The sequence below is a fragment of the Oncorhynchus mykiss genome, chromosome 18 (genome assembly GCF_013265735.2).
Source record: "Oncorhynchus mykiss isolate Arlee chromosome 18, USDA_OmykA_1.1, whole genome shotgun sequence".
NCBI classification, from domain to species: Eukaryota; Metazoa; Chordata; class Actinopteri; order Salmoniformes; family Salmonidae; genus Oncorhynchus; species Oncorhynchus mykiss.
In genome coordinates this window covers 61,436,590-61,457,170 of record NC_048582.1, presented here as the reverse complement: position 1 = coordinate 61,457,170, position 20,581 = coordinate 61,436,590, and the positions used below count along the sequence as shown (strand labels likewise).

The 20,581-nt window shown below is 42.0% G+C and overlaps 1 protein-coding gene across 1 annotated transcript in view; it reads right to left on the bottom strand.

Moving 5' to 3' along the window:
- Window positions 1–12,130: 12,130 nt before the first annotated feature.
- LOC110496656 (alpha-catulin) overlaps window positions 12,131–20,581 on the bottom strand; it is a 108,309-nt gene continuing 99,858 nt past the window's right edge. The window contains exons 16-19 of the mRNA XM_036953442.1: window positions 18,807–18,863; window positions 15,026–15,145; window positions 13,320–13,403; window positions 12,131–13,148 (exon numbers count right to left, since the gene is read on the bottom strand). Of these exons, the coding sequence (XP_036809337.1) occupies window positions 12,984–13,148; window positions 13,320–13,403; window positions 15,026–15,145; window positions 18,807–18,863 (426 nt within the window). The 3' untranslated portion in view covers window positions 12,131–12,983. The remainder of the gene's footprint in view (window positions 13,149–13,319; window positions 13,404–15,025; window positions 15,146–18,806; window positions 18,864–20,581) is intronic.

Below are 20,581 nucleotides of genomic sequence, written 5' to 3'. Positions count from 1 at the left end.
AGAACCTTGTTTGAGGCTTCTACTGTAAAGGAGGGGCTCATAAGGGCTCTTTGAGTCAGTGGTCTGGCAGAGTGCCACAAGCTCGTGAGGCTCGTTCACATGAGAGGTAGCTCACGTTCCATTGCTTTATTACAGACAAAGGAATTCTCCGGTTGGAACATTATTGAAGATTTATGTTAAAAACAACCTAAAGATTGATTCTATACATTGCTTGACATGTTTCTACAGACTGTAACGAAACTTTTTGACATTTCGTCTGCTCCTAGTGAACGCGCTTCGGGAGTTTGGATTTGTTTACAAAACGTGCTAACAAAAGTAGCTATTTGGACATAAATGATGGACATTATCAAACAAAACAAACATTTATTGTGGAACTGGGATTCCTGGGAGTGCATTCTGATGAAGATCATCAAAGGTAAGTGAATATTTATAATGTTATTTCTGACTTCTGTTGACTGCACAATATGGCGGATATCTTTTTGGCTTGTTTGGTCTCTGAGCGCCGTACTCAGATTATTGCATGGTTTGCTTTTTCCGTAAAGCTTTTTTGAAATCTGACACAACGGTTGCATTAAGGAGAAGTGTATCTAAAGTTCCATGCATAACACTTGTATTTTCATCAACATTTATTATGAGAATTTCTTTAAATTGATGTGGCTCTCTGCAAAATCACTGGATGTTTTTGGAACTACTGAACATAACGCGCCAATGTATACTGAGATCTTTTTATTTGAACTTAATCGAACAAAACAGACATGTATTGTGTAACATGAAGTTCTATGAGTGTCATCTGATGAAGATCATCAAAGGTTAGTGATTCATTCTCTCTCTATTTCGGATTTTTGTGACTCCTCTCTTTGGCTGGAAAAATGGCTGTGTTTTTCTGTGACTTGGCTCTGACCTAACAATCGTTTGTGGTGCTTTCGCCATAAAGCCTATTTGAAATCGGAAATGTCCTCTGGTCTGATGAAACAAAAATAGAACTGTTTCGCCATAATGATAATTGTTATGTTTGGAGGAAAAAGGGGGAGGCTTGCAAGCTAAAGAACACCATCCCAACCATGAAGCACGTGGGTGGCAGCATCATGTTGTGGGAGTCTTTGCTGCAGGAGGGACTGGTGCACGTCACAAAATAGATGGCTTCATGAGGTAGGAAAATGATGTGGATATATTGAAGCAACATCTCAAGACGTCAGTTAAAGCTTGGTCGCAAATGGATCTTCCAAATGGACAATGACCCCAAGCATACTTCCAAAGTTGTGGCAAAATGGCTTAAGGACAACAAAGTCAAGGTATTGGAGTGGCCATCACAAAGCCCCGACCTCAATCCTATAGAAAATTTGTGGGCAGAACTGAAAAAGTGTGTGTGAACAAGGAGGCCTACAAGCCTGACTCCGTTACACCAGCTCTGTCAGGAAGAAGGGGTCAAAATTCACCCAACTTATTGTGGGAAGCTTGTGGAAGGCTCCCTGAAACGTTTGACCCAGGTTAAACAATTTAAAGGCAATGCTACCAAATACTAATTGAGTGTATGTCAATTTCTGACCCACTGGGAATGTGATGAAATAGATAAAAGCTGAAATAGAATAATAATAGAGAGAATGATTTGACATTTTACATTCTTAAAATAAAGTGGTGATCCTAACTGGCCTCAAACAGGGCATTTTTACTAAGATTAAATGTCAGGAATTATGAAAAACTGAGTTTAAATGTGTTTGGCTAAGGTGTATGGACACTTCCGACTTCATCTGTACTTAATCATCCACAGTCTCATGTCTAGTGTGTTCACTTCTTCTTAGAAAAAAAAGGTTCCAAAAGGGTTCTTCAACTGTCCGCATAGGAGAACCCTTTTTACTTCCAGGTAGGACGCTTTTTGGTTCCAGGTAGAACCCTTTTGAGTTCCATGCAGGACCCTCTGTGGAAAGGGTGCTACGTGGAACTGAAAATGGTTCTACCTGAGACGAAAAAGGATCTACCTGGATCCAAAAATGTTTTTTCAAAGGGTTCTCCTATGAGGACAGCCACATTACTATTTTAGGTCATAGATAGCACCTTTTTTTCTTAGAGTGAATCAGCCCAAATACAATATGACAAATTATTCCCATGGTGGTTCTCAGTGCATCAGGCAACCATGTTTGGTAGCAACTCATTTCAGGAGTCCTTTGGAGAGGAGCCAGAAACAAGGGCCATAAGAGAGTGTGGTGCTTGACCTGCCTAAACCAGATTTATCACCTTATAATACCATCACCACATCAACTTGAGCATTTAATAGTAGAAATATTGTCAAAAGAGGGAAAAAACAAAATTAAATTGTCTGTGACTTTGAAACGATAATCCAGGATTCTCTCAAGAGTGGATTTTCCATCAAGGAATAACCAATCTTCTGGGATCAGACGCTGTCCTCCCATAACTCTACATGGAGTATAGGCATTACTAGCTCACACATCCACTGAGATGTACGCAGGTTCCAACATGAAAAATTCAAAAACTGAAACTAATATTGAAGTGAATAAAGTGGCTCTTAACTTTTGGCATCATAACTACAGTATATTGTCCTTCTGATAACATCAAATGCAGGTGTCTCTCTTTTCTTTCAAACAAGAAAAGCTAGTAAGTAACCAATTTTTTTCAGTCTGGAAGGACACAACATCCCTTTACTCAATCTTCTCTCAGTTTTCTGGTCTTAAAGATGGAATCTGCAGGAGGGGGAAACTGCGCCACTGGCCGCTCCACCGCTGCTGGTATTGATTTTGTTTCCGAGCTGCGCAGAATGTAAAAACAAATTGCAGTACACATTGTCCTCTTCTATCAGTTGTGCAATGATCTCAGAGGGGAAAAACTGTGCTGGTTGTTTGCAGTAACTTCTTTGTTTTTGTAATATCGCAAACAGACGTGGCTGTTTCACTGTTAAAGATTCCAGCTTTAAATGAAGCCATTGCAAAAGAATGTGTTGAGCTTCAGAGACAGCTGTGCACTTCAGAATGTTGAACTTTCAAGATAATGATGGTTATTGATGTACAGTTGAGTAAGAAGGGACAGACCAGCCATATCAAACACTTAGAAAAGTCCAACAATTGACTGTCTGTTCCAACAGTTCTCAGTTGCTTTGCCTGGTAAAGAATGGGGAAATGGTCACATCAGTGCCTGATGACCGGGCGACAGGTCTTCCAATGCTCGTAGATAACTCCTCAGAGGCTTGTGGTCTAAACCATATTTCAGATGATTCTTGTCTGTAAGATCAGGAAAGGCTCATTTTCCAGTGTGCAGCTTTATTGAATGAAGCAGACCTGGAAAAGACTCTGCATCCAGCTGTTAAAAACCAGACAACCACATGAACATCTTGGAGCCACGACACAAATGTGCTTTATTGCCCTAATGATAAAGTTCTGCTGATCCCTTATCAGGCAAATGTTTGGCTGGGTGGATGAGGTATGTAGACGACTAGAGTGCTGACTGGTTTATAGGGAGCCAGAGAATGTCACTCCATCTAGGGATCGAGGCAAACAAGGAGACAAACAACCATGTTGCAACATTCGCTGACGTGGAGCTAGAGGCAGAAGCCTCGCCGGCTGATGTCGGTCTGTAGCTGCAGCAATTGGAGGTCTCAGTCTGCTCATAATCATCATCAGTCAGAGTAACACATTGGAGTGGTGTGTGCATATACAGTGTGTGTGTGTGTGTGTGTGTGTGTGTGTGTGTGTGTCTGAATGAGCTCTACAATGCATGTGCTGAGATGTCTGAGGAATTCTCCAGTACTCCAAACACCACATCAGACCACCTGCCAGTTAGGTTAACAAACTCACTCTTCACGTTGTGTTTAAGTTGTGTAAAACAAAGCTACTCAATCCCTTGAGGAAATGTTGTTAAGGCTGTGGGTTCATCCCTGTCGTCCCCCTAGAAAGTGTGAGTGTAAGAGGTGACTGAACTATGCTGTCTTAATACAGGCTTGTCTATGACCTTGGCACTTCTACAGCTCACTCTGAGAAAACCATCTTTGTTCCAGTGGTGACAGATTGTAACACAACTTGTTGAGCACTTGACTTACTGCAGCCAGTTGAGAGATGAGCATTATCCTCCACTCCGAGAGACTAAATACACTACTATTTCTGTCACCAACCCAGACTTGCAAGAAGTATTGTATTTCTGTTTTTGTATAAGTATTGTATAACTGTTTTTTATTTTATTTTTACCATATCCAATTCATTATTTATATTTATTTCCACTGTCTCAGCTGCAGTTTTGTATTTTTTTCCCCAGAATCAATTGCAGACTACACTACCACAGAGAAGAGTAACGGAAAAACACATTTCTTAGGCAGTACTCAGCCACAGTTTCCAAAAGCTTGGCAAAAGTTAGCCGATACATGGAAAAACTCTGTGTACCTCTCTCTCTCTTTTGCTCTCTCTCTTTTTCTCTCTCTTTTGCTCTCTCTCTCGCTCTCCTCCTCCTCTCTACCAATTATGTGGTCAACATGAGGTCATTTCACCTAAGCTGCCTTGTGCAAGAAAAAAAAACTGTTCCCTACAAATTGTCCACATAGCCAAACAGCCACGTCAGATATGCTTGGAATCTGACCGGTCAGTATCGAGTCTCAAATTTCGATTCCTCGATTTTTCAAACTCAGGAAGGGAAAACATTCCCATGGTCCCTCTGTCCCACCCCTACCCCTTAGGAATTATTACACCCCTACCCCTTAGAAATGATTACACCCCTACCCCTTAGAAATGATTACACTCCTACCCCTTAGAAATTATTACCGAATTTTCAGTGACACAAATTCAAGAGAACAAACATTTATGCAAGGCCTGGGAGAAACATTATAGCTGAGTATAAAAAAGTAATATTGATATTGAAATAACAGATTTCCCATTAGCCCATTAGCACCAACACAATATTTGTTCTGATTCTAAAACAGAATCAGAACAAAGCACATCTATCAGTAGGAGGCTATGTGGTAAGTTTTAAAGATCTACCACGATGAATCATCCATTAAAACACAGACTGTGGATAAGTGGCATATGGGTATGGCATTGGCTTGTGTTACCTCATGTATTTACCATTGACTAACCTCTCCAAACTTGTATAGCAGTGACATCTAGTGGCAACAGAGCGTAAAAGGCACACTAATGAGCCAAGCACACTTTGCTGGAGGAGAGAGGTCAGGCGTTGTAAGTTGTAAAGCTATAAGCATCTCGGCACACATCGATCAAACTGCTGTGTGTGTGGCTATGTGAGCTTTTAGGTCTACTCTACAAAAAAAAAAACAGCTGAATATACAGAAAACTTGCAACAAAGTTAGAAAAGTAAGTCATATTTCAATATAGTCATTGTAAAGAGGGGGGGGGGGGGGGGGGCTGTCCATGGAGGATCTGGCATCCTCATTTATCATAATGAAAAATGTATGGAGCTTTAAGGTTATACGAAAGTCTGTACTTTATCTTCTCAGGAGAATACAGATGGAGAAGTAGGGCTATGTCAGCAGCTCTATCCTCTGACTTCCCGAGGGGAGAAGAGAAGAAAAAGTTCTAAATGTACACTATATATACAAAAGTATGTGGACACCCCTTCAAATAAGTGGATTCGGCTATTTCAGCCACACCAGTTGCTGACAGGTGTATAAAATCGAGCCCACAGTCATGCAATCTCCATAGACACACATCGGCAGTAGAATGGCCTTACTGAAGAGCTCAGTGACGCAGGATGCCACATTTCCAACAAGTCAGATCGTAAAATTTCTACGCTGCAAGAGCTGCCCCGGTCAACTGTAAGTGGAAAAGTGGAAAAGTGGAAGTGGAAAAGTCTAGGAGCAACAATGTCTCAGCCACGAAGTGGTAGGCCACACAAGCTCACAGGATGGAACTGCCGAGTGCTGAAGTGCGTAAAAATCGCCTGTCCTCGGTTACAACACTCACTACCGAGTCCCAAACTGCCTCAGGAAGGAACGTCAGCATGATAACTGCTCGTTGGGAGCATCATGAAATGGGTTTCCATGGTCGAGAAGCCGCACACAAGCCTAAGATCACCATGTGCAATGCCATTCGTCGGCTGGAGTGGTGTAAAGCTTGCCGCCATTGGACTCTGGAGCAGTGGAAACGCGTTCTCTGGAAAGGTGAAGCACGGGTTTGGCGGATGCCAGGAGAACGCTACCTGCCCGAATGCCTAGTGCCAACTGTGAAGTTTGGTGCAGGAGGAATAATGGTCCGGGGCTGTTTTTCATATCTCGGGCAAGGCCCCTTAATTCCAGTGAAGGGAAATCTTAATGCTACAGCATATTATGACATTCTAGACAATTCTGTGCTTCCAACGTTGTGGCAACAGTTTAGGGACGGCTCTTTCCTCTCTCAGCATGACAATTCCCCCATGCACAAAGCGAGGTCCATACAATAGTTTGTCAAGATCGCTGTGGAAGAACTTGACTGTCCTGCACATAGCCCTGACCTCAACCCCATCAAGGCCCAATTGCCCAACTTCACTAATGCTCTTGGGCTAAATGGAACAAAGTCCCTGCATCAATGTTCCAACATCTAGTGGAAAGCCTTCCAAGAAGAGTGGAAGCTGTTATAGCAGCAAAGGGGGAACCAACTCCATATTAATGTCATGATTTTGGAATGAGATGTTCGGCGAACAGGTGTCCACATACTTTTGGTCATGTAGTTGAAATATATTATGTAATGGCCATTGATGTGAAAAGTATTGATTATGAAGGGAATTACTCATTGATGAAACACCTGTTTAGATGAATTTTTTCATCCCAGTTTTAGGGGTTGTATTTTTTATGAATCACTTGAAGTGGGGTTTGAAGGGCATGAGAAATTGACAGCCTACTGCACTGTATGCAGCCACACCGAATCAAAATGGTAAGGTCACTGTCAAGCATCCTTCCCTTTGATAGAGAAATATTCCCTTTCTAACAGTGTATATCCTTGCATCTACAAGAAAAGGTAACATTTAAGGGTACAGTATAGTACAGTACAAAACATTAAGATAACAGCTGTTGACATCAGGTCATTTCATATTGGATTAAAAGGTTCCTGGAACATTTTCGAAATATCAACTAGAAGTCTTCCGGATGTTTGAAATGGACGGACCAGAAATGTGCAACAGCGCTAAAACATCAGGGAGGCAGCCAAGGTCGAGAGAGTGCGCTTGTTTGAAATGGAAAAGAGTTGGGGTAGCTATTGATAAAGAAGAACATGAAGACGAAGCAGCTGCATTATAAGTGGGATGTACTGAGCTACTTCCCATCCCGAGGGGTTCCTGCTGACTGTACGGAGATTGTGACAGCCGGTTAAAAGGAAAGAACAAGATGTATGTCAGGAGAAGTGCAGTATTATCATAAGGAGACATATACTTAGAATATGGAGGAGGAATGGAGGGAAAAAGAGAGGCAGAGGAGGTCTAAGAGAGAGAGGGAGGAAGAGGGCAAGCTTGAGGTGGTTAAAAATGGCTGGGAAAAAAGAGACATGTTTTGTTAAAGAAGAATGGTAGAAAGTGTAAGCAGAGTGAGCTGAAGACAGGAGGAGAAATGGAAGTGAATGAGGGCGAAGTATCGTGAGGGTCAGGATAAAGATGAGTCTGTGACAGTAGGAGTGAAGTTGTTTGAAAAAGTGGACCCTTGCCTTTCGGCTGATCCATTTGTGGTTTCAGGTTGGGCGAAAACAGCCCAGAGTTGGGTGCTGTGTAAACGGTGAGGGTAACCAGAATTGGTCTTGTGATAATTGTGTTTCTGCTGGTAAGAGGGAGGAGCTCCACGTTAAACAAATGGGGGCAAGAGATGAGAATTGTTTTGCTCTCAAGAAAAGGGCGCCATTGAAAGGAGTGATTACTGGGGTAGCGGTATGTGAAAGTTGACCAACTGAAGGGGAAGATTCCCGGTGTTTGTGATGCTCGTCGTTTGTTGCGACGCAGACAGGGTGGTGTGAGTGGTGAAACAGGAATCATTGTCTGTTCTTTTGAGCTTTGATGTTGAGTCTTTGCCCTACAAGTCATGTTAGGATATACTATAAGTTATCCTGTGCAAGCTTTTGTGCCAAACACATTACGTTGTTACAGGTGTTGAGCTTATGTGCATGTGGCAGCAGTGTGTAGGAGGGAGGGTCCAAGGTGTGAGAAGTGTTTAGAAGCGTATATGAGACAAAGGAATGTGTAGCATTGGGGAAATGAGTTGTGTTAATTGTAGGGGTGCCCATGTGGCTGGGGATCAGAAATGTCCTTTGAGAAAGAGGCAGGTTGAAGTTTCCAGGGTTAGAGTAGTGCAGAACTTGTCATATGCTGAGGCAGTGAATAAAGTAGAGGAAGATGGGTGAAGCGGGAGGGATCCTGAGAGAAGTGGTGTGAGTAGTATAGCTATACCATTACAGAGGGATAAACAAACAAGTGTTATGTTTCAGTAAGATTGGATTTTTAGCAATGGTGATCAACTGTACTGCAGGGATGTCACAGAAAATGTAGTTTGTGGTAGCAGCTGCAGAGAGGTATTTGGGTGTCAGAGACTTGACATCAGCGTTACAGGGTGTGTTAAGTGGTGGTGTGCCATCCTTTCAGGTTGTTGGCCTGAAGTAGGACTAAATAGATTTAAATAGTGGAGTAGAGTGGTGTTCTTTTTTTATTATTATTAATGAAATATATATATTTGCTCTTTTTTTAGTGAGTGTAGTGTTAGATGGTAGGGTATTTGTTAAGTCTAAGGGTGTGCTCCAGTCTAGTAGGTGGCGGTAATGCAACATTTATTGGATGCCAACCGCAGTTAAAACTCATCGAAGAAGAAGTGCAACAGCATTTACACTCCGTTACCAAATCCAAGCATTTGTAAAATAATCTGTCAAATATTTGATTATTATCTGATGCCCTTTGGTACTAGCTAGGTCTATCAACGGAAGACAAAAAAACAACACAATAAGGCACCCTCTGTCAGCGATCGGTATTACACTCGATGATATAAAACAGGTAACGTCTTTTAGCTACCAATGTTGACCACTGAGCTTGGGCGTCAACATGATACAAACACGTGTTTTGGTTATGGCAGCCTTCATGCCATTTAACGTAAACTCACGTAAACTCGTACATCGCCTTGGTCCGTACAATTGCCCTTATTTTAGCGCTGTCAAACTTATCACCTTATCGCCTTTAAAATGTAAATAAAACACTATAAAGAGTTTATATAATGTGCCATTACATACCTATTTGAAGGTTTGTGTCGAATTTGAATCGGTGCTAAAGTGATCTTAGAAGTAAACAGTGGCTTTGAGAATGATGATCGCATGCAATGATGACGAAAAAAATGACTAGGTATCCCACCCTGACCCCAGTCACTGTCCATTTCTTGTTTTTAAAGGATGAGAGAAGTGCTACACCTGGTGGAGAGAGATTGTAAGACAGAAATAGTTGCTTTATGCGAGCTGTACGTTACGACATGACACGTCCCGATGTAACAGAGGGTCAGTTTTTTAAACGTTTCTCCAATACTATAGAGCCGTTACCATGTCGATCAACGCTTGAATAGAAACCTAGTTCACGCCCCCGATTTGGAAGTCAACAGAGTCGCTACAGTCCCATTACTTTTCTTTGTAGCCTCGTTTGAATGTTGCGGTTGCGCACATTTGTACGGAATGGGGTGAGTTTACGTTACAGTCATTTTATAGAATGTGCAGTTGACTAATGTGTTAGTGTTGGGCTGGTCCAAAAACCCTTATTAACCCTTAACGTCCATGGTTCGTTACTACTGATTTATTGACATTGTTATGAAACCATAAAGTTGTGTATTCGTTGTGCTTAGATATCAAGGGTGCGGCTTGTGAAGACCAGTGCATTCTTCAGCATTCAAATAGGTAAGAACATCATTGTTCATTTCCTGCTATTGAGATGAGTAATGCACTTGCTCCACTTCAAATTTGGCCCATGTTACCTCATCAACGAGACCACAGCAGATCAACGCGTTACTTCACTACCAGTTTTTTTTTGCAGAATCTGTGTGATCACCCTGGCAGAGACTCACCCTATTCTTCAGAATGGCAGGACAATCAAGAGTTATCAACTATCAAATAAGCGCTGGCTGCAGTCGCCTGCAGAACAGAGTGTCTGAGAAGTCGAAGAGATTATGTGCTACTACATTTTTAAAATAATTGTATGTAATCTGGTATATTATCTTCCATACATAAATATATATATTATTATTATCTGGTACGTTATACTACTGCTATATTCTATGGTATTGTCATCCTCTGAGTTTGACTTTTCCCAGGGAGGCCAACTTGTACAGGTGGGGAGGAGTACACCACTTACAGGTGATTACAACATTTTCTCTCGTATTGAGATGCACGTCGGCAGATAATCCACCGTTTATGGTTAGTGCCATTTATTACTCGTAGATCTTTTGTGATGATCCTGAAACGGAATCCTAGTTTCTCTTTTCAGCTGCATACGGCTACTGGAGGTCAATGTGGTTCTTCTTGAAAGGCCAAAACTTTTACTGGGAAAGGTGAGGAACATTTCCAGAAGCTTCATTCCAGTTAAAACACATTCTTGGTCAGTCTAGTGCTTCATTTACATGTACCCCATTGAGAAGGTAAATTACATTAGCATGGCTAACTCCTACCTGTGTGTATCTGACCAGCCTTCCAGAGGGATATATTGCGGTCATCCTCCTTAAAATAGAGAGCAAGATGGTCACTAACGGTCTCCTGAGCAGAGAGGAGTACGAGAGCGTCATCTCTAAACGGACCAGCAGCACCCAGCCTGAGCCATGCTGAGGAATGAAGAGTTCACAGGGACTCGTCACACTCACCTCAGCTGGAGTGACTTTTCCTGGGGCAGCTTTGTTGGAGGGGTCCCTCGTCTCCTTCAGACCCAGCCAGACCTAGGTACCTGCATAAAGCATACCCCTGTCCAGATATGGACTTATGCCCGTAAGAAATTCGTAAGATATTTCCATTACATCGGTCATCGACAATGTACCAAAATAACTTAATAAATTACCCAATCCACCCTGTTTTAAGAAAAATAATGTTTTATTTAAATTTGTGTTCTATTTATAATCATTTAACTGTCAAAAGAATAATGGTCCAAAACTAAATCTATTTCTTCACATCTGGGGCTTTACTCAACAGCAGCTGACTTCACCTGCACTAATTCACAACTATCTCTGAAGCTTAATATGGTGGTTTAGTCTAACGAACCATTCAGATTTAGTAGGACCAGACTCATCTCTGTGGATACAGATATCTCTGCTTCAAGTACCAGAATAATACAGCGTGATACACAATAAACTGCTTCCCAAATGATACCCTATTTGCTATATATAGACCACTACTTTTGACCAGAGCAACTAAAAGTTGTGCACTATATTTGTATTTAATTTAACTAGGCAAGTCAGTTAAGAACAAATTCTTATGGGCCGGGCCAGGTGCAGTGCACGCTGACATGGTCGCCAGTGTGTGTTCCTCCGACACATTGGTGGGGCTGGCTTCCGGGTTAAGTGGACATTGTGTCAAGAAGCAATACCACTTGGTTGGGACCCACGGCTCTCGACCTTCGCCTCTCCCGTACGGGAGTTGCATCGCCGAGACAGGACTGTAACTGCCAATTGGATACCACGAAATTGGGGAGGAAACAAAAGGGGTAAATAAAATAATAATAATTCTTATTTACAATGACGGACTACCAAAAGGCCACCTGCACGGACAAAACACACATCACGACAAGAGACAGCGCTCCATAAAGAGAGACCTAAGACAACATAGCATTGTAGCAACATGGTAGCAACACAACATGGTAGCAACACATGACAACACAGCATGGTAGCAACACAACATGACAACAACATGGTAGCAACACAACATGGTAGCAACACAACATGGCAGCAGCACAAAACATGGTACAAACATTATTGGGCAGAAACAACAGCACATTAGTCAAGAAGGTAGAGAACAATACATCACGCGAAGCAGCCACAACTGTCAGTAAGAGTGTCCATGATTGAGTTTGAATTAAGAGATGGAGATAAAACTGTCCAGTTTGAGTGTTTTGCAGCTCGTTCCAATCGCTAGCTGCAGCGAACTGAAAAGACAAGCGACCCAGGGATGTGTGTGCTTCGGAGACCTTTAACAGAATGTGACTGGTAGAACGGGTGCAGTATGTGGAATAGGTTGCCATTTGGGACATACTTTTACTTTCAAGTACATTTCATAACGAACAGCTTCAAAACCACAGTTCATTTGACTCATGCGCTGGATCAACAATCATTTAGATAGGTCTTCTGAAAACGTGGATAAAACAGTATACCACATATACACAGAAAATGATTCAATACATTACAGAGAGTAGAAAGTCAGTCGGATAAAATTGTCTCTGCTGAAATAGAGGCATAATAAGAACCGTATGTGTCAGTCAGTTTATAGCAAGCTAAGTGGCATAATTCAGTGATTAAACCTTCAATTTACTCTCTTATTTGGCATCAAAGTGAGATTGCATTAATTACACTCAATAATTGCTAAGCCATGATGCGTTTTGGTTGGTGTACAATAGTGAGAGCAATATCAGCTTTGTCCTGGTCCCAGATCTGTTTGGTCGGTCTTGCCAACTCCTCATGACAATGGCCATAGGTATCGACAAGACAGCTCAAAAACTGAGCTGGGACCAGGTGATCAGAAAGCTGGGGTAACAGCCCAAATCACTGGGTAAGATTCAAAGACATGGTGATGATGGCATCATGCTCTGGCCATGGCTTTCATTTCAGTAAATTTCAGATATTTTCTTTATACATGTGATACATTTGGCTGAGATGTGCTACAGGTTAGTTACACGACAACGTGAATGGGCTGATTACACTGACAGGCACATAAGTGAGCGTATTTTTTTTTGTTGTTGACAAAATTGTCGAAGTGACTGAGGCGTCTATCCCCCCCCCCCCCCCGGTAGTTGACAATGGTGTGCTCCAGCTCTGTGATAGGTGATACAGGTTAGGGGTCAAAGGTCACTAGACTGGACTACTTGCTCTCCAGGAAGGTGAGGCTGGCCATATGCTTCTCCAGGGACTTGGCCCCGAAGCCGTTGCTGTTCTTGCCGTTGAGCGCGCCGTCTTTGATGGGTGTGGACGACTGCCTGTCCCTCCAGCTCTGTGGAGAGTCCAGACTGCTTCTCTCTGACTTATACTGGAGACACAGACATAGGATATGGTAGTTATTTTAAAAAAAAATCTAACCAATGTAAAAACATTGGAGAAAATGACCACCATTGACTTTCATCTGTCTACTCAAACCCCAGTAAACATTGGTTACTTGGAGAACTTGGTAGATCAGCTGATGTCAATTGTGACTTCTCACCTTTCTGACAAGTTTATTACAGACTGGCAGGAGGTAGATTACCACAGTCATAATGGCTCTAGTGTTCTGAATGGATGAATCCACCTAGAGACAGACAGAAAAATATATCAAGGATGGTTGGTGGTCTTTATAGAATGTAATAATTATCCTAACAACATAAAGATAACGACTTTTATCCCTGTGGGGAAATGTTGGTAAACCACATGGGAAAGCTGATTGGCTAGGTTAAAACCAGCTTTTGACAACCACCAGAGCCTCAATTTCCTGCTCCGTTAAAAAAGGCCTTTCAGCAATGACCTTTGTTTGATTAAACCAACCTGACAGACTAACAGAAGACTGATCTGTCTGGTTAATGACAACTTGAGGAGAAAGCCAATGCCTATATAACCGATCCACATTAATCATAGAAGCTCATGGGATGCATCCCAAATGGCACCATATTCCCTATATAGTGCACTACTTTCGACCAGACTCCAGTGGACTCTGGTCAAAAGTAGTGCACTATATAGGGAATATGGTGCCATTTGGGATGCATCCCATGTCATTCTCTAATCTCTCATTCTGACTGTAACCTTCCACATGAGTAAAAAGTGACCCATGCCAGTTCATCACTGTCCAACTGATTTTAATGGAGGTTAATTAAGCTCAGTGTCATTAAAGGGTTTAATTTTACGATCATGTTTTCATGATTGACCTCTCTGTAAAGCAGTAACAAATCTTTGCCCAATGCTGCCAATGCTGATGAATGGGTTGACTTTCTGTTCTTTTTCAGTGCAGTTAATCAATACTCCTCGTCAGTTTCTTTTCTGTGCATTGTCTCACTCTTCTCTCCAACCACGTCTTTTGTCACAAGATTGAACTGTATTTATAGTAATAGAACGCTCCAGTTAATATCTGTATGACTGATAGACATTATTTTGCTGACATTTTGAACTAAGCTTTTCAAATAAAAGTGGATTTTATCACACAAACAAATCCAGTCATTGACAACTAAGGCTGATCCCAATTAGTTGACTGGTTGATTGTTTGGTCGTTAGGCTGTTGGTGATCAGAAATACAGTGTAGACATTGTTAATGTTGTAAATGACTACTGTAGCTGGAAATAGCAGATAAAAAAATAATAATTGAATATCTACATAGGCGTACAGAGGCCTGTTATCAGCAACCATCACTCCTGTGTTGCAATGGCACGTTGTGTTAGCTAATCCAAGTTTATCATTTTAAAAAGGCTAATTGACCATTAGAAAACCCTTTTGCAATTATGTTAGCACACCTGAAAACTGTTGTCCTGATTAAAGAAGCAATAAAAACTGTCCTCCTTTACACTAGTTGAGTATCTTGAGCATCAGCATTTGTGGGTTCGATAAATGGCAGAATCTGCGAAAGCCAGCAGCAACGGGAGGCAAATAGTTGGGTCACGTAAAAACCTTTTTCCTTCTGGATATCTAGATGTCTGGCGCCCTCTTGGAGCATGGTCTTATTTCATAAAACCGTAAACTCAAAACCAACTATATGCATTATTAAAACACATAGGGTGTGTCTATATATGGAAAAGTACACGTTTAAACATTTTGGACAATCGATTGGTCGAAAGAATAGAAGACTTTCGGACAACCAAGATTTTGTTTAGTCGGGGACAGCACTATTGACAACAGCAGCATAGTTCCACATATGTCACTGTAAGGCTGGTGTATCAGTAACAGTACCTTCTGGAAGGTGGCAGTCTTGCCCTGTACCGGCGTCCTCACCCCCATCTGCAGCTGCTGACATAAGCACATAAGCTTCTCCATCTCTGAAAGCACTACCCCCTTCTCTTCATCCATCAGCTGTGAGAGGGAAAAGGAGAGACAGTTATGTCAAAATGTGATCACTAAAAAAAGTTGTTCTATAAAAACAAAGTTAAGGTTTAGGAGTAGGGTTGCAAAATTCCAGTAAATTTCTCCTGGTTTGGAGGATTCCGGATATCCTACTTATTCCCTAATAATTCCATGAATTATCCAACCAGGATCTCTGGAAAACCAGGTAATTTTGAGAAAGTTACCGGAATTTTGCAAACCTATATAGGTTAGAATGTAGTTTATACATTAAAATCTCACTGTGCTTGGAGTCTCTCATGTACAGTTGAAGTCGAAAGTTTACACACACTTAGGTTGGTGTCATTCAAACTAATTTTTCAACCACTCCACAAATTTCTTGTTAACAAACTATCGTTTTGGTAAGTCGGTAAGGACATCTACTTTGTGCATGACACAAGTAATTTTTCCAACAATTGTTTACAGACAGATTATTTCTCTGTATCACAATTCCAGTGGGTCAGAAGTTCACATACACTAAGTTGACTGTGCCTTTAAACAGCTTGGAAAATTCCAGAAAATGATGGCATGGCTTTAGAAGCTTCTGATAGGCTAATTTGACATCATTTGAGTCAATTGGAGGTGTACCTGTGAATGTATTTCAATGCCTTCAACGCCTACCGTCAAACTCAGTGACTCTTTGGTTCACAGCATGGGAAAATCAAAAGACATCAGCCAAGGTCAGTAGACCTCCACAAGTCTGGTCCATTCTTGAGAGCAATTTCCAAACACCTGAAGGTACCACGTTCATCTGTACAATCAATAGTACGAGAGGATAAAGACCATGGGACTACGCAGCCGTCATACTGCTCAGGAAGGAGACGCGTTCTGTGTCCTAGAGATGAACGTACTTTGGTGCGAAAAGTGCTATATCGACATAACCTGAAAGACCGCTCAGCAAGGAAGAAGCCACTGCTCAAAAAACCGCCATAAAAAACCCAGACTACGGTTTGCAACTGCACATGGGGACAAATATCATACTTTTTGGAGAAATGTCCTCTGGTCTGATGAAACAAAAATAGAACTGTTTGCCATAATGACCATTGTTATGTTTGGAGGAAAAAGGGGGAGGCTTGCAAACAGAAGAACACAATCCCAACCCTGAAGCACGAGGGTGGCAGCATCATGTTGTGAGGGTGCTTTGCTGCAGGAGGGACTGGTGCACTTCACAAAATAGATGGCATCATGAGGTATGAAAATTATGTAGATATATTGAAGCAACATCTCAAGACATCAGTCAGGAAGTTAAAGCTTGGTTGCAAATGGGCCTTCCAAATGGACAATGACCCCAAGCATACTTCCAAAGGTGTGGCAAAATGGCTTAAGGACAACAAAGTCAAGGTATTGGAGTGGCCATCACAAAGCCCTGACCTAAATCCTATAGAAAACGTGTGGGCGAAACTGGAAAAGCGTGTGCGAGCAAGGAGGCCTACAAATCTGACTCAGTTACACCAGCTCTGTCAGGAGGAATGGGCCAAAATTCACCGAACTTATTGTGGGAAGCCTGTGGAAGGCTACCCGAAACGTTTGACCCAAGTTAAACAATGTAAAGGCAATGCTACCAAATACTACTTGAGTGGCTAAGGTGTATGTAAACTTCTGACTTCAACTGTATGCCATATGCAATTATTTCTATGTTACAGCATTGTTCTAAAATGTCTGAAATACTTTTCCCCCATCAATCTACACGCAAAAACAGGTTTTTAGAAATTATAGCAAATTCATCAAATAAAATAAACTGAAACATTTACATTAGTATTCAGACCCTTTATATTGTTGGACCTTTGGCAGCCTTGATTCTTCTTGGGTATGATGCTAAAAGCTTGGCACACCTGCATTTGGAATGTTTCTCCCATTCTTGTCTGCAAATCATCTCAAGCTCTGTCAGATTGGATGGGGAGCGTTGCTGCACAGCTATTTTTAGGTCTCCAGAGATGCTCTGGACTTGTCCCGAAGCAACTCCTGCATTGTCTTGGCTGTGTGCTTAGGGTCGTTGTCCTGTTGGAAGTTGAACCTTCGCCCCAGTCTGAGGTTCTGAGCGCTCTGGAGCAGGTTTTCATCAAGGATCTCTCTGTACTTTGCTCCATTCATCTTTGCCTCGATCCTGACTAGCCTCCCAGCCCCTGCCGCTGAAAAACATCCCCACAGTATGATCCTTCCACCACCGTGCTTCACCATAGGGACGGTGCCAGGTTTCCTCCAGACGTGACGCTTGGCATTCAGGCCAAATAGTTAAATCCAGAGAATCTTGTTTCTCATGGTCTGAGAGTCTTTCAGTGCCTTTGGCAAACTCCAAGCTGGCTGTCAAGTGCCTTTTACTGAGGAGTGGCTTTCGTCTGGCGTTCTCTCTACCATAAAAGGCCTGATTGTTGGAGTGTTGCAGAGATGAGAGAACCTTTCAGAAGGACAACCATCTCTACAGAGGAACTCTGGAGCTCTGTCAGAGAGAGCATCAGGTTCTTTGTCACCTCCATGACCAAGGCCCTTCTCCCCCGATTGCTCAGTTTGGCCGGGTGGCCAGCTCTAGGAAGGGTCTTGGTGGTTCCAAACTTCTTCCATTTAAGAATGATGGAGGCCACTGTGTTCTTGGGGACCTTCAATGCTGCAGACATTTTTTGGTACACTTCCCCAGACCTGTGCCTCGACACAATCGTGTCTCGGAGCTCTACGGACAATTCCTTCAACCTCATGGCTTGTTTTTTGCTGTGACATGCACTGTCAACTGTGGGACCTTATATAGGACAGGTGTGTTCCTTTCCAAATCATATCCAATCAATTTAATTTATCACAAGTGGACTCCCATCAAGTTGTCGAAACATCAAGGATGATCAATGGAAACAGGATGCACCTGAGCTCAATTTTGATTCTCATAGCAAAGTGTCTGTTTTTTTGGTTTTTTATAAATTCGCAAAAATGTCAAACCAGTTTTTGCTTTGCCATTATGGGGTATTGTGTGTAGATTGCTGAGGAAAAATAAAATAATTTAATCCAATTTAGAATAAAGCTGTAACGTAACAAAATGATGAAAAAGTCAAGGGGTCTGAATACATCTGAAGGCACAGTATATTGATATTATCCTACTACATTAGAATATGTCTGTGTCGTACCATTCACAATCTCTGGTAAACATTTTTAGGAACATTTTAAGCCTCAGTTGAAAATGTTCAGGCTGATTAGCATAAAGAACTTGATCATTTACAAGAGGGCAGTGCAGCTGCACCACAAGCCTGCTTCATTCCAGTGGGGGGAGCTCCATTAGCCAATGTTTGTTTGAAGTAATTAATCAAACGCACGCTGCTGAGCTGAAGTGCTGGATGTGTTGATTATGTATTAGTAGTATGTGTGAGTGTGTATGTGCGTGTATTAGTGTTTGGGTGCACTCTCCGGAGAGTAGGGTTAGCCAGTGTTGATAACCACATTTTCACTTTACCCAGAGACGGATGGCAGTCATGAATGGCTGTCAAAGAGGGACATTTAATTCAACTCCAGGACCTGGGCACTTTGGAAAGAGGGAGGCATACTTCCTTGTTTCTTTGATTTTTGAGTACAGAGGAAACTGAAACTGGGTGCAGGATTAATTTCCTGCCTAGCGTGGGTGAAGAACGTGCGTGGGTGTGGTTGCGTGCGCGTGTACCAGGGTGGACAAAGTGTGTACTGAAGAACACAGCTGGAGTCCTTCCTCAGAAAGCACCTGCAGAAGGAGAGAGAGAAATATAAATATATATATATATAAATGAGAGCGAGACAGACAGAGAGAGAGAAAAAAACAAAGCATGGCTCACTTTACTGGCAGAACATTCTGAACCCTGGTCTGGCAGAACATTCTGAACCCTGGTCTGGCAGAACATTCTGAACCCTGGTCTGGCAGAACATTCTGAACCCTGGTCTGGCAGAACATTCTGAACCCTGGTCTGGCAGAACATTCTGAACCCTGGTCTGGCAGAACATTTTGAACCCTGGTCTGGCAAATCTATTGTCAATTCCACTCAATGGCTGTATTGTAAGTAGCTGGGATGATGTACACAAGACTGGTACACTGTACTGTAAGGTTTTGGTGAGCAGCTAATTAGAATAATTGCAAGTTAAATGTTGCTGTGTGAAAGGGTAGAGTTATAGAAAGTATGGTTGCATCCTGAAACTTGAGGGGACATTAAAAGTTCTCTACTCTGTTCCGTGTTCTACTACTCTATTCCATATTCTATTTAAGTGATAATGCCAGAGAAGCCGGTGTTTGTTGGATATATTGGCACAGGTTTTGTTAGACCTGAGACAAAGTACCAATATATCCTCCAAGCACTGGGTATCCTCCATACAACGGGTTACCAACATATTCAAATAATGATTGACATTATCTTTCAAAACGTTATTTTGATGAATTTATTCATACTATTTCGTTCTTTCACAAGATATAGTCCCATATCTAGGGTTGCTACCCAATCCGGCTAGTCGCTCCTTCTATCGGTTCGGTTGCCAGAGACGCGACCCAGTCGTTCAGTCTTATTGTTCTGTCTATGGACGTGACCCAGTCGTTCAGTCGTATTGTTCCGTCTATGGACGTGACCCAGTCGTTCAGTCTTATTGTTCCGTCTATGGACGTGACCCAGTCGTTCAGTCTTATTGTTCTGTCTATGGACGTGACCCAGTCGTTCAGTCTTTTTGTTCTGTCTATGGACGTGACCCAGTCGTTCAGTCTTATTGTTCTGTCTATGGACGTGACCCAGTCGTTTGTTCTAAATGTTCCATTGCCATACTGGCTGGCAATGTTGTTATCCCTTGCAGTCACGTCAAACAGTGCAGCCAGAATAACAACAGTATTTTCACTTGTTTAAGCTGTTTTCTAATGACATTTATTTGGATACATCCTTAACAATGAGCTAATGAGGCGCGATTTCGCCTGGAATATAAAATGTGCTCTCTCGTTGCTCAGAGGAGCTAGCCAACAAAACATCATGATTTCTACCGGCTGAGAAACACTGCCTGCATTTCCATCTCGTCCTGACATGTGCATTACTATGGGACAGCAGGAGATCGAATTTGAATATTGAAACAACGTTGCAAATGTCGGAGAGACATACAGCAAGGTTTATACAAATCTCCGCTGTTGAAACTAAATGTTAGTCTAAAATAAATGTGAGAATGTCTAGATGCTTTTTATAGTGGAGATCAAGTTTATAAATTGCCTGGCTGGGCTGATGAGACAGTGGATTGCTCAGTCAGATTGAACAGATTAAATTGGCATTTTAACATCATATACTTATTAGCAGGTAGTAACTTGTGGAATAGACACCGGCTGGAATGCGGTTTTATCCAAAAGCATTCAGGATTAGACCCACCCCATTGTATAATGTCCACAATTTTAGGATTAGTAGAAAAATCCTAAAAGGAGATATGTGGAACACCAGCAGTATA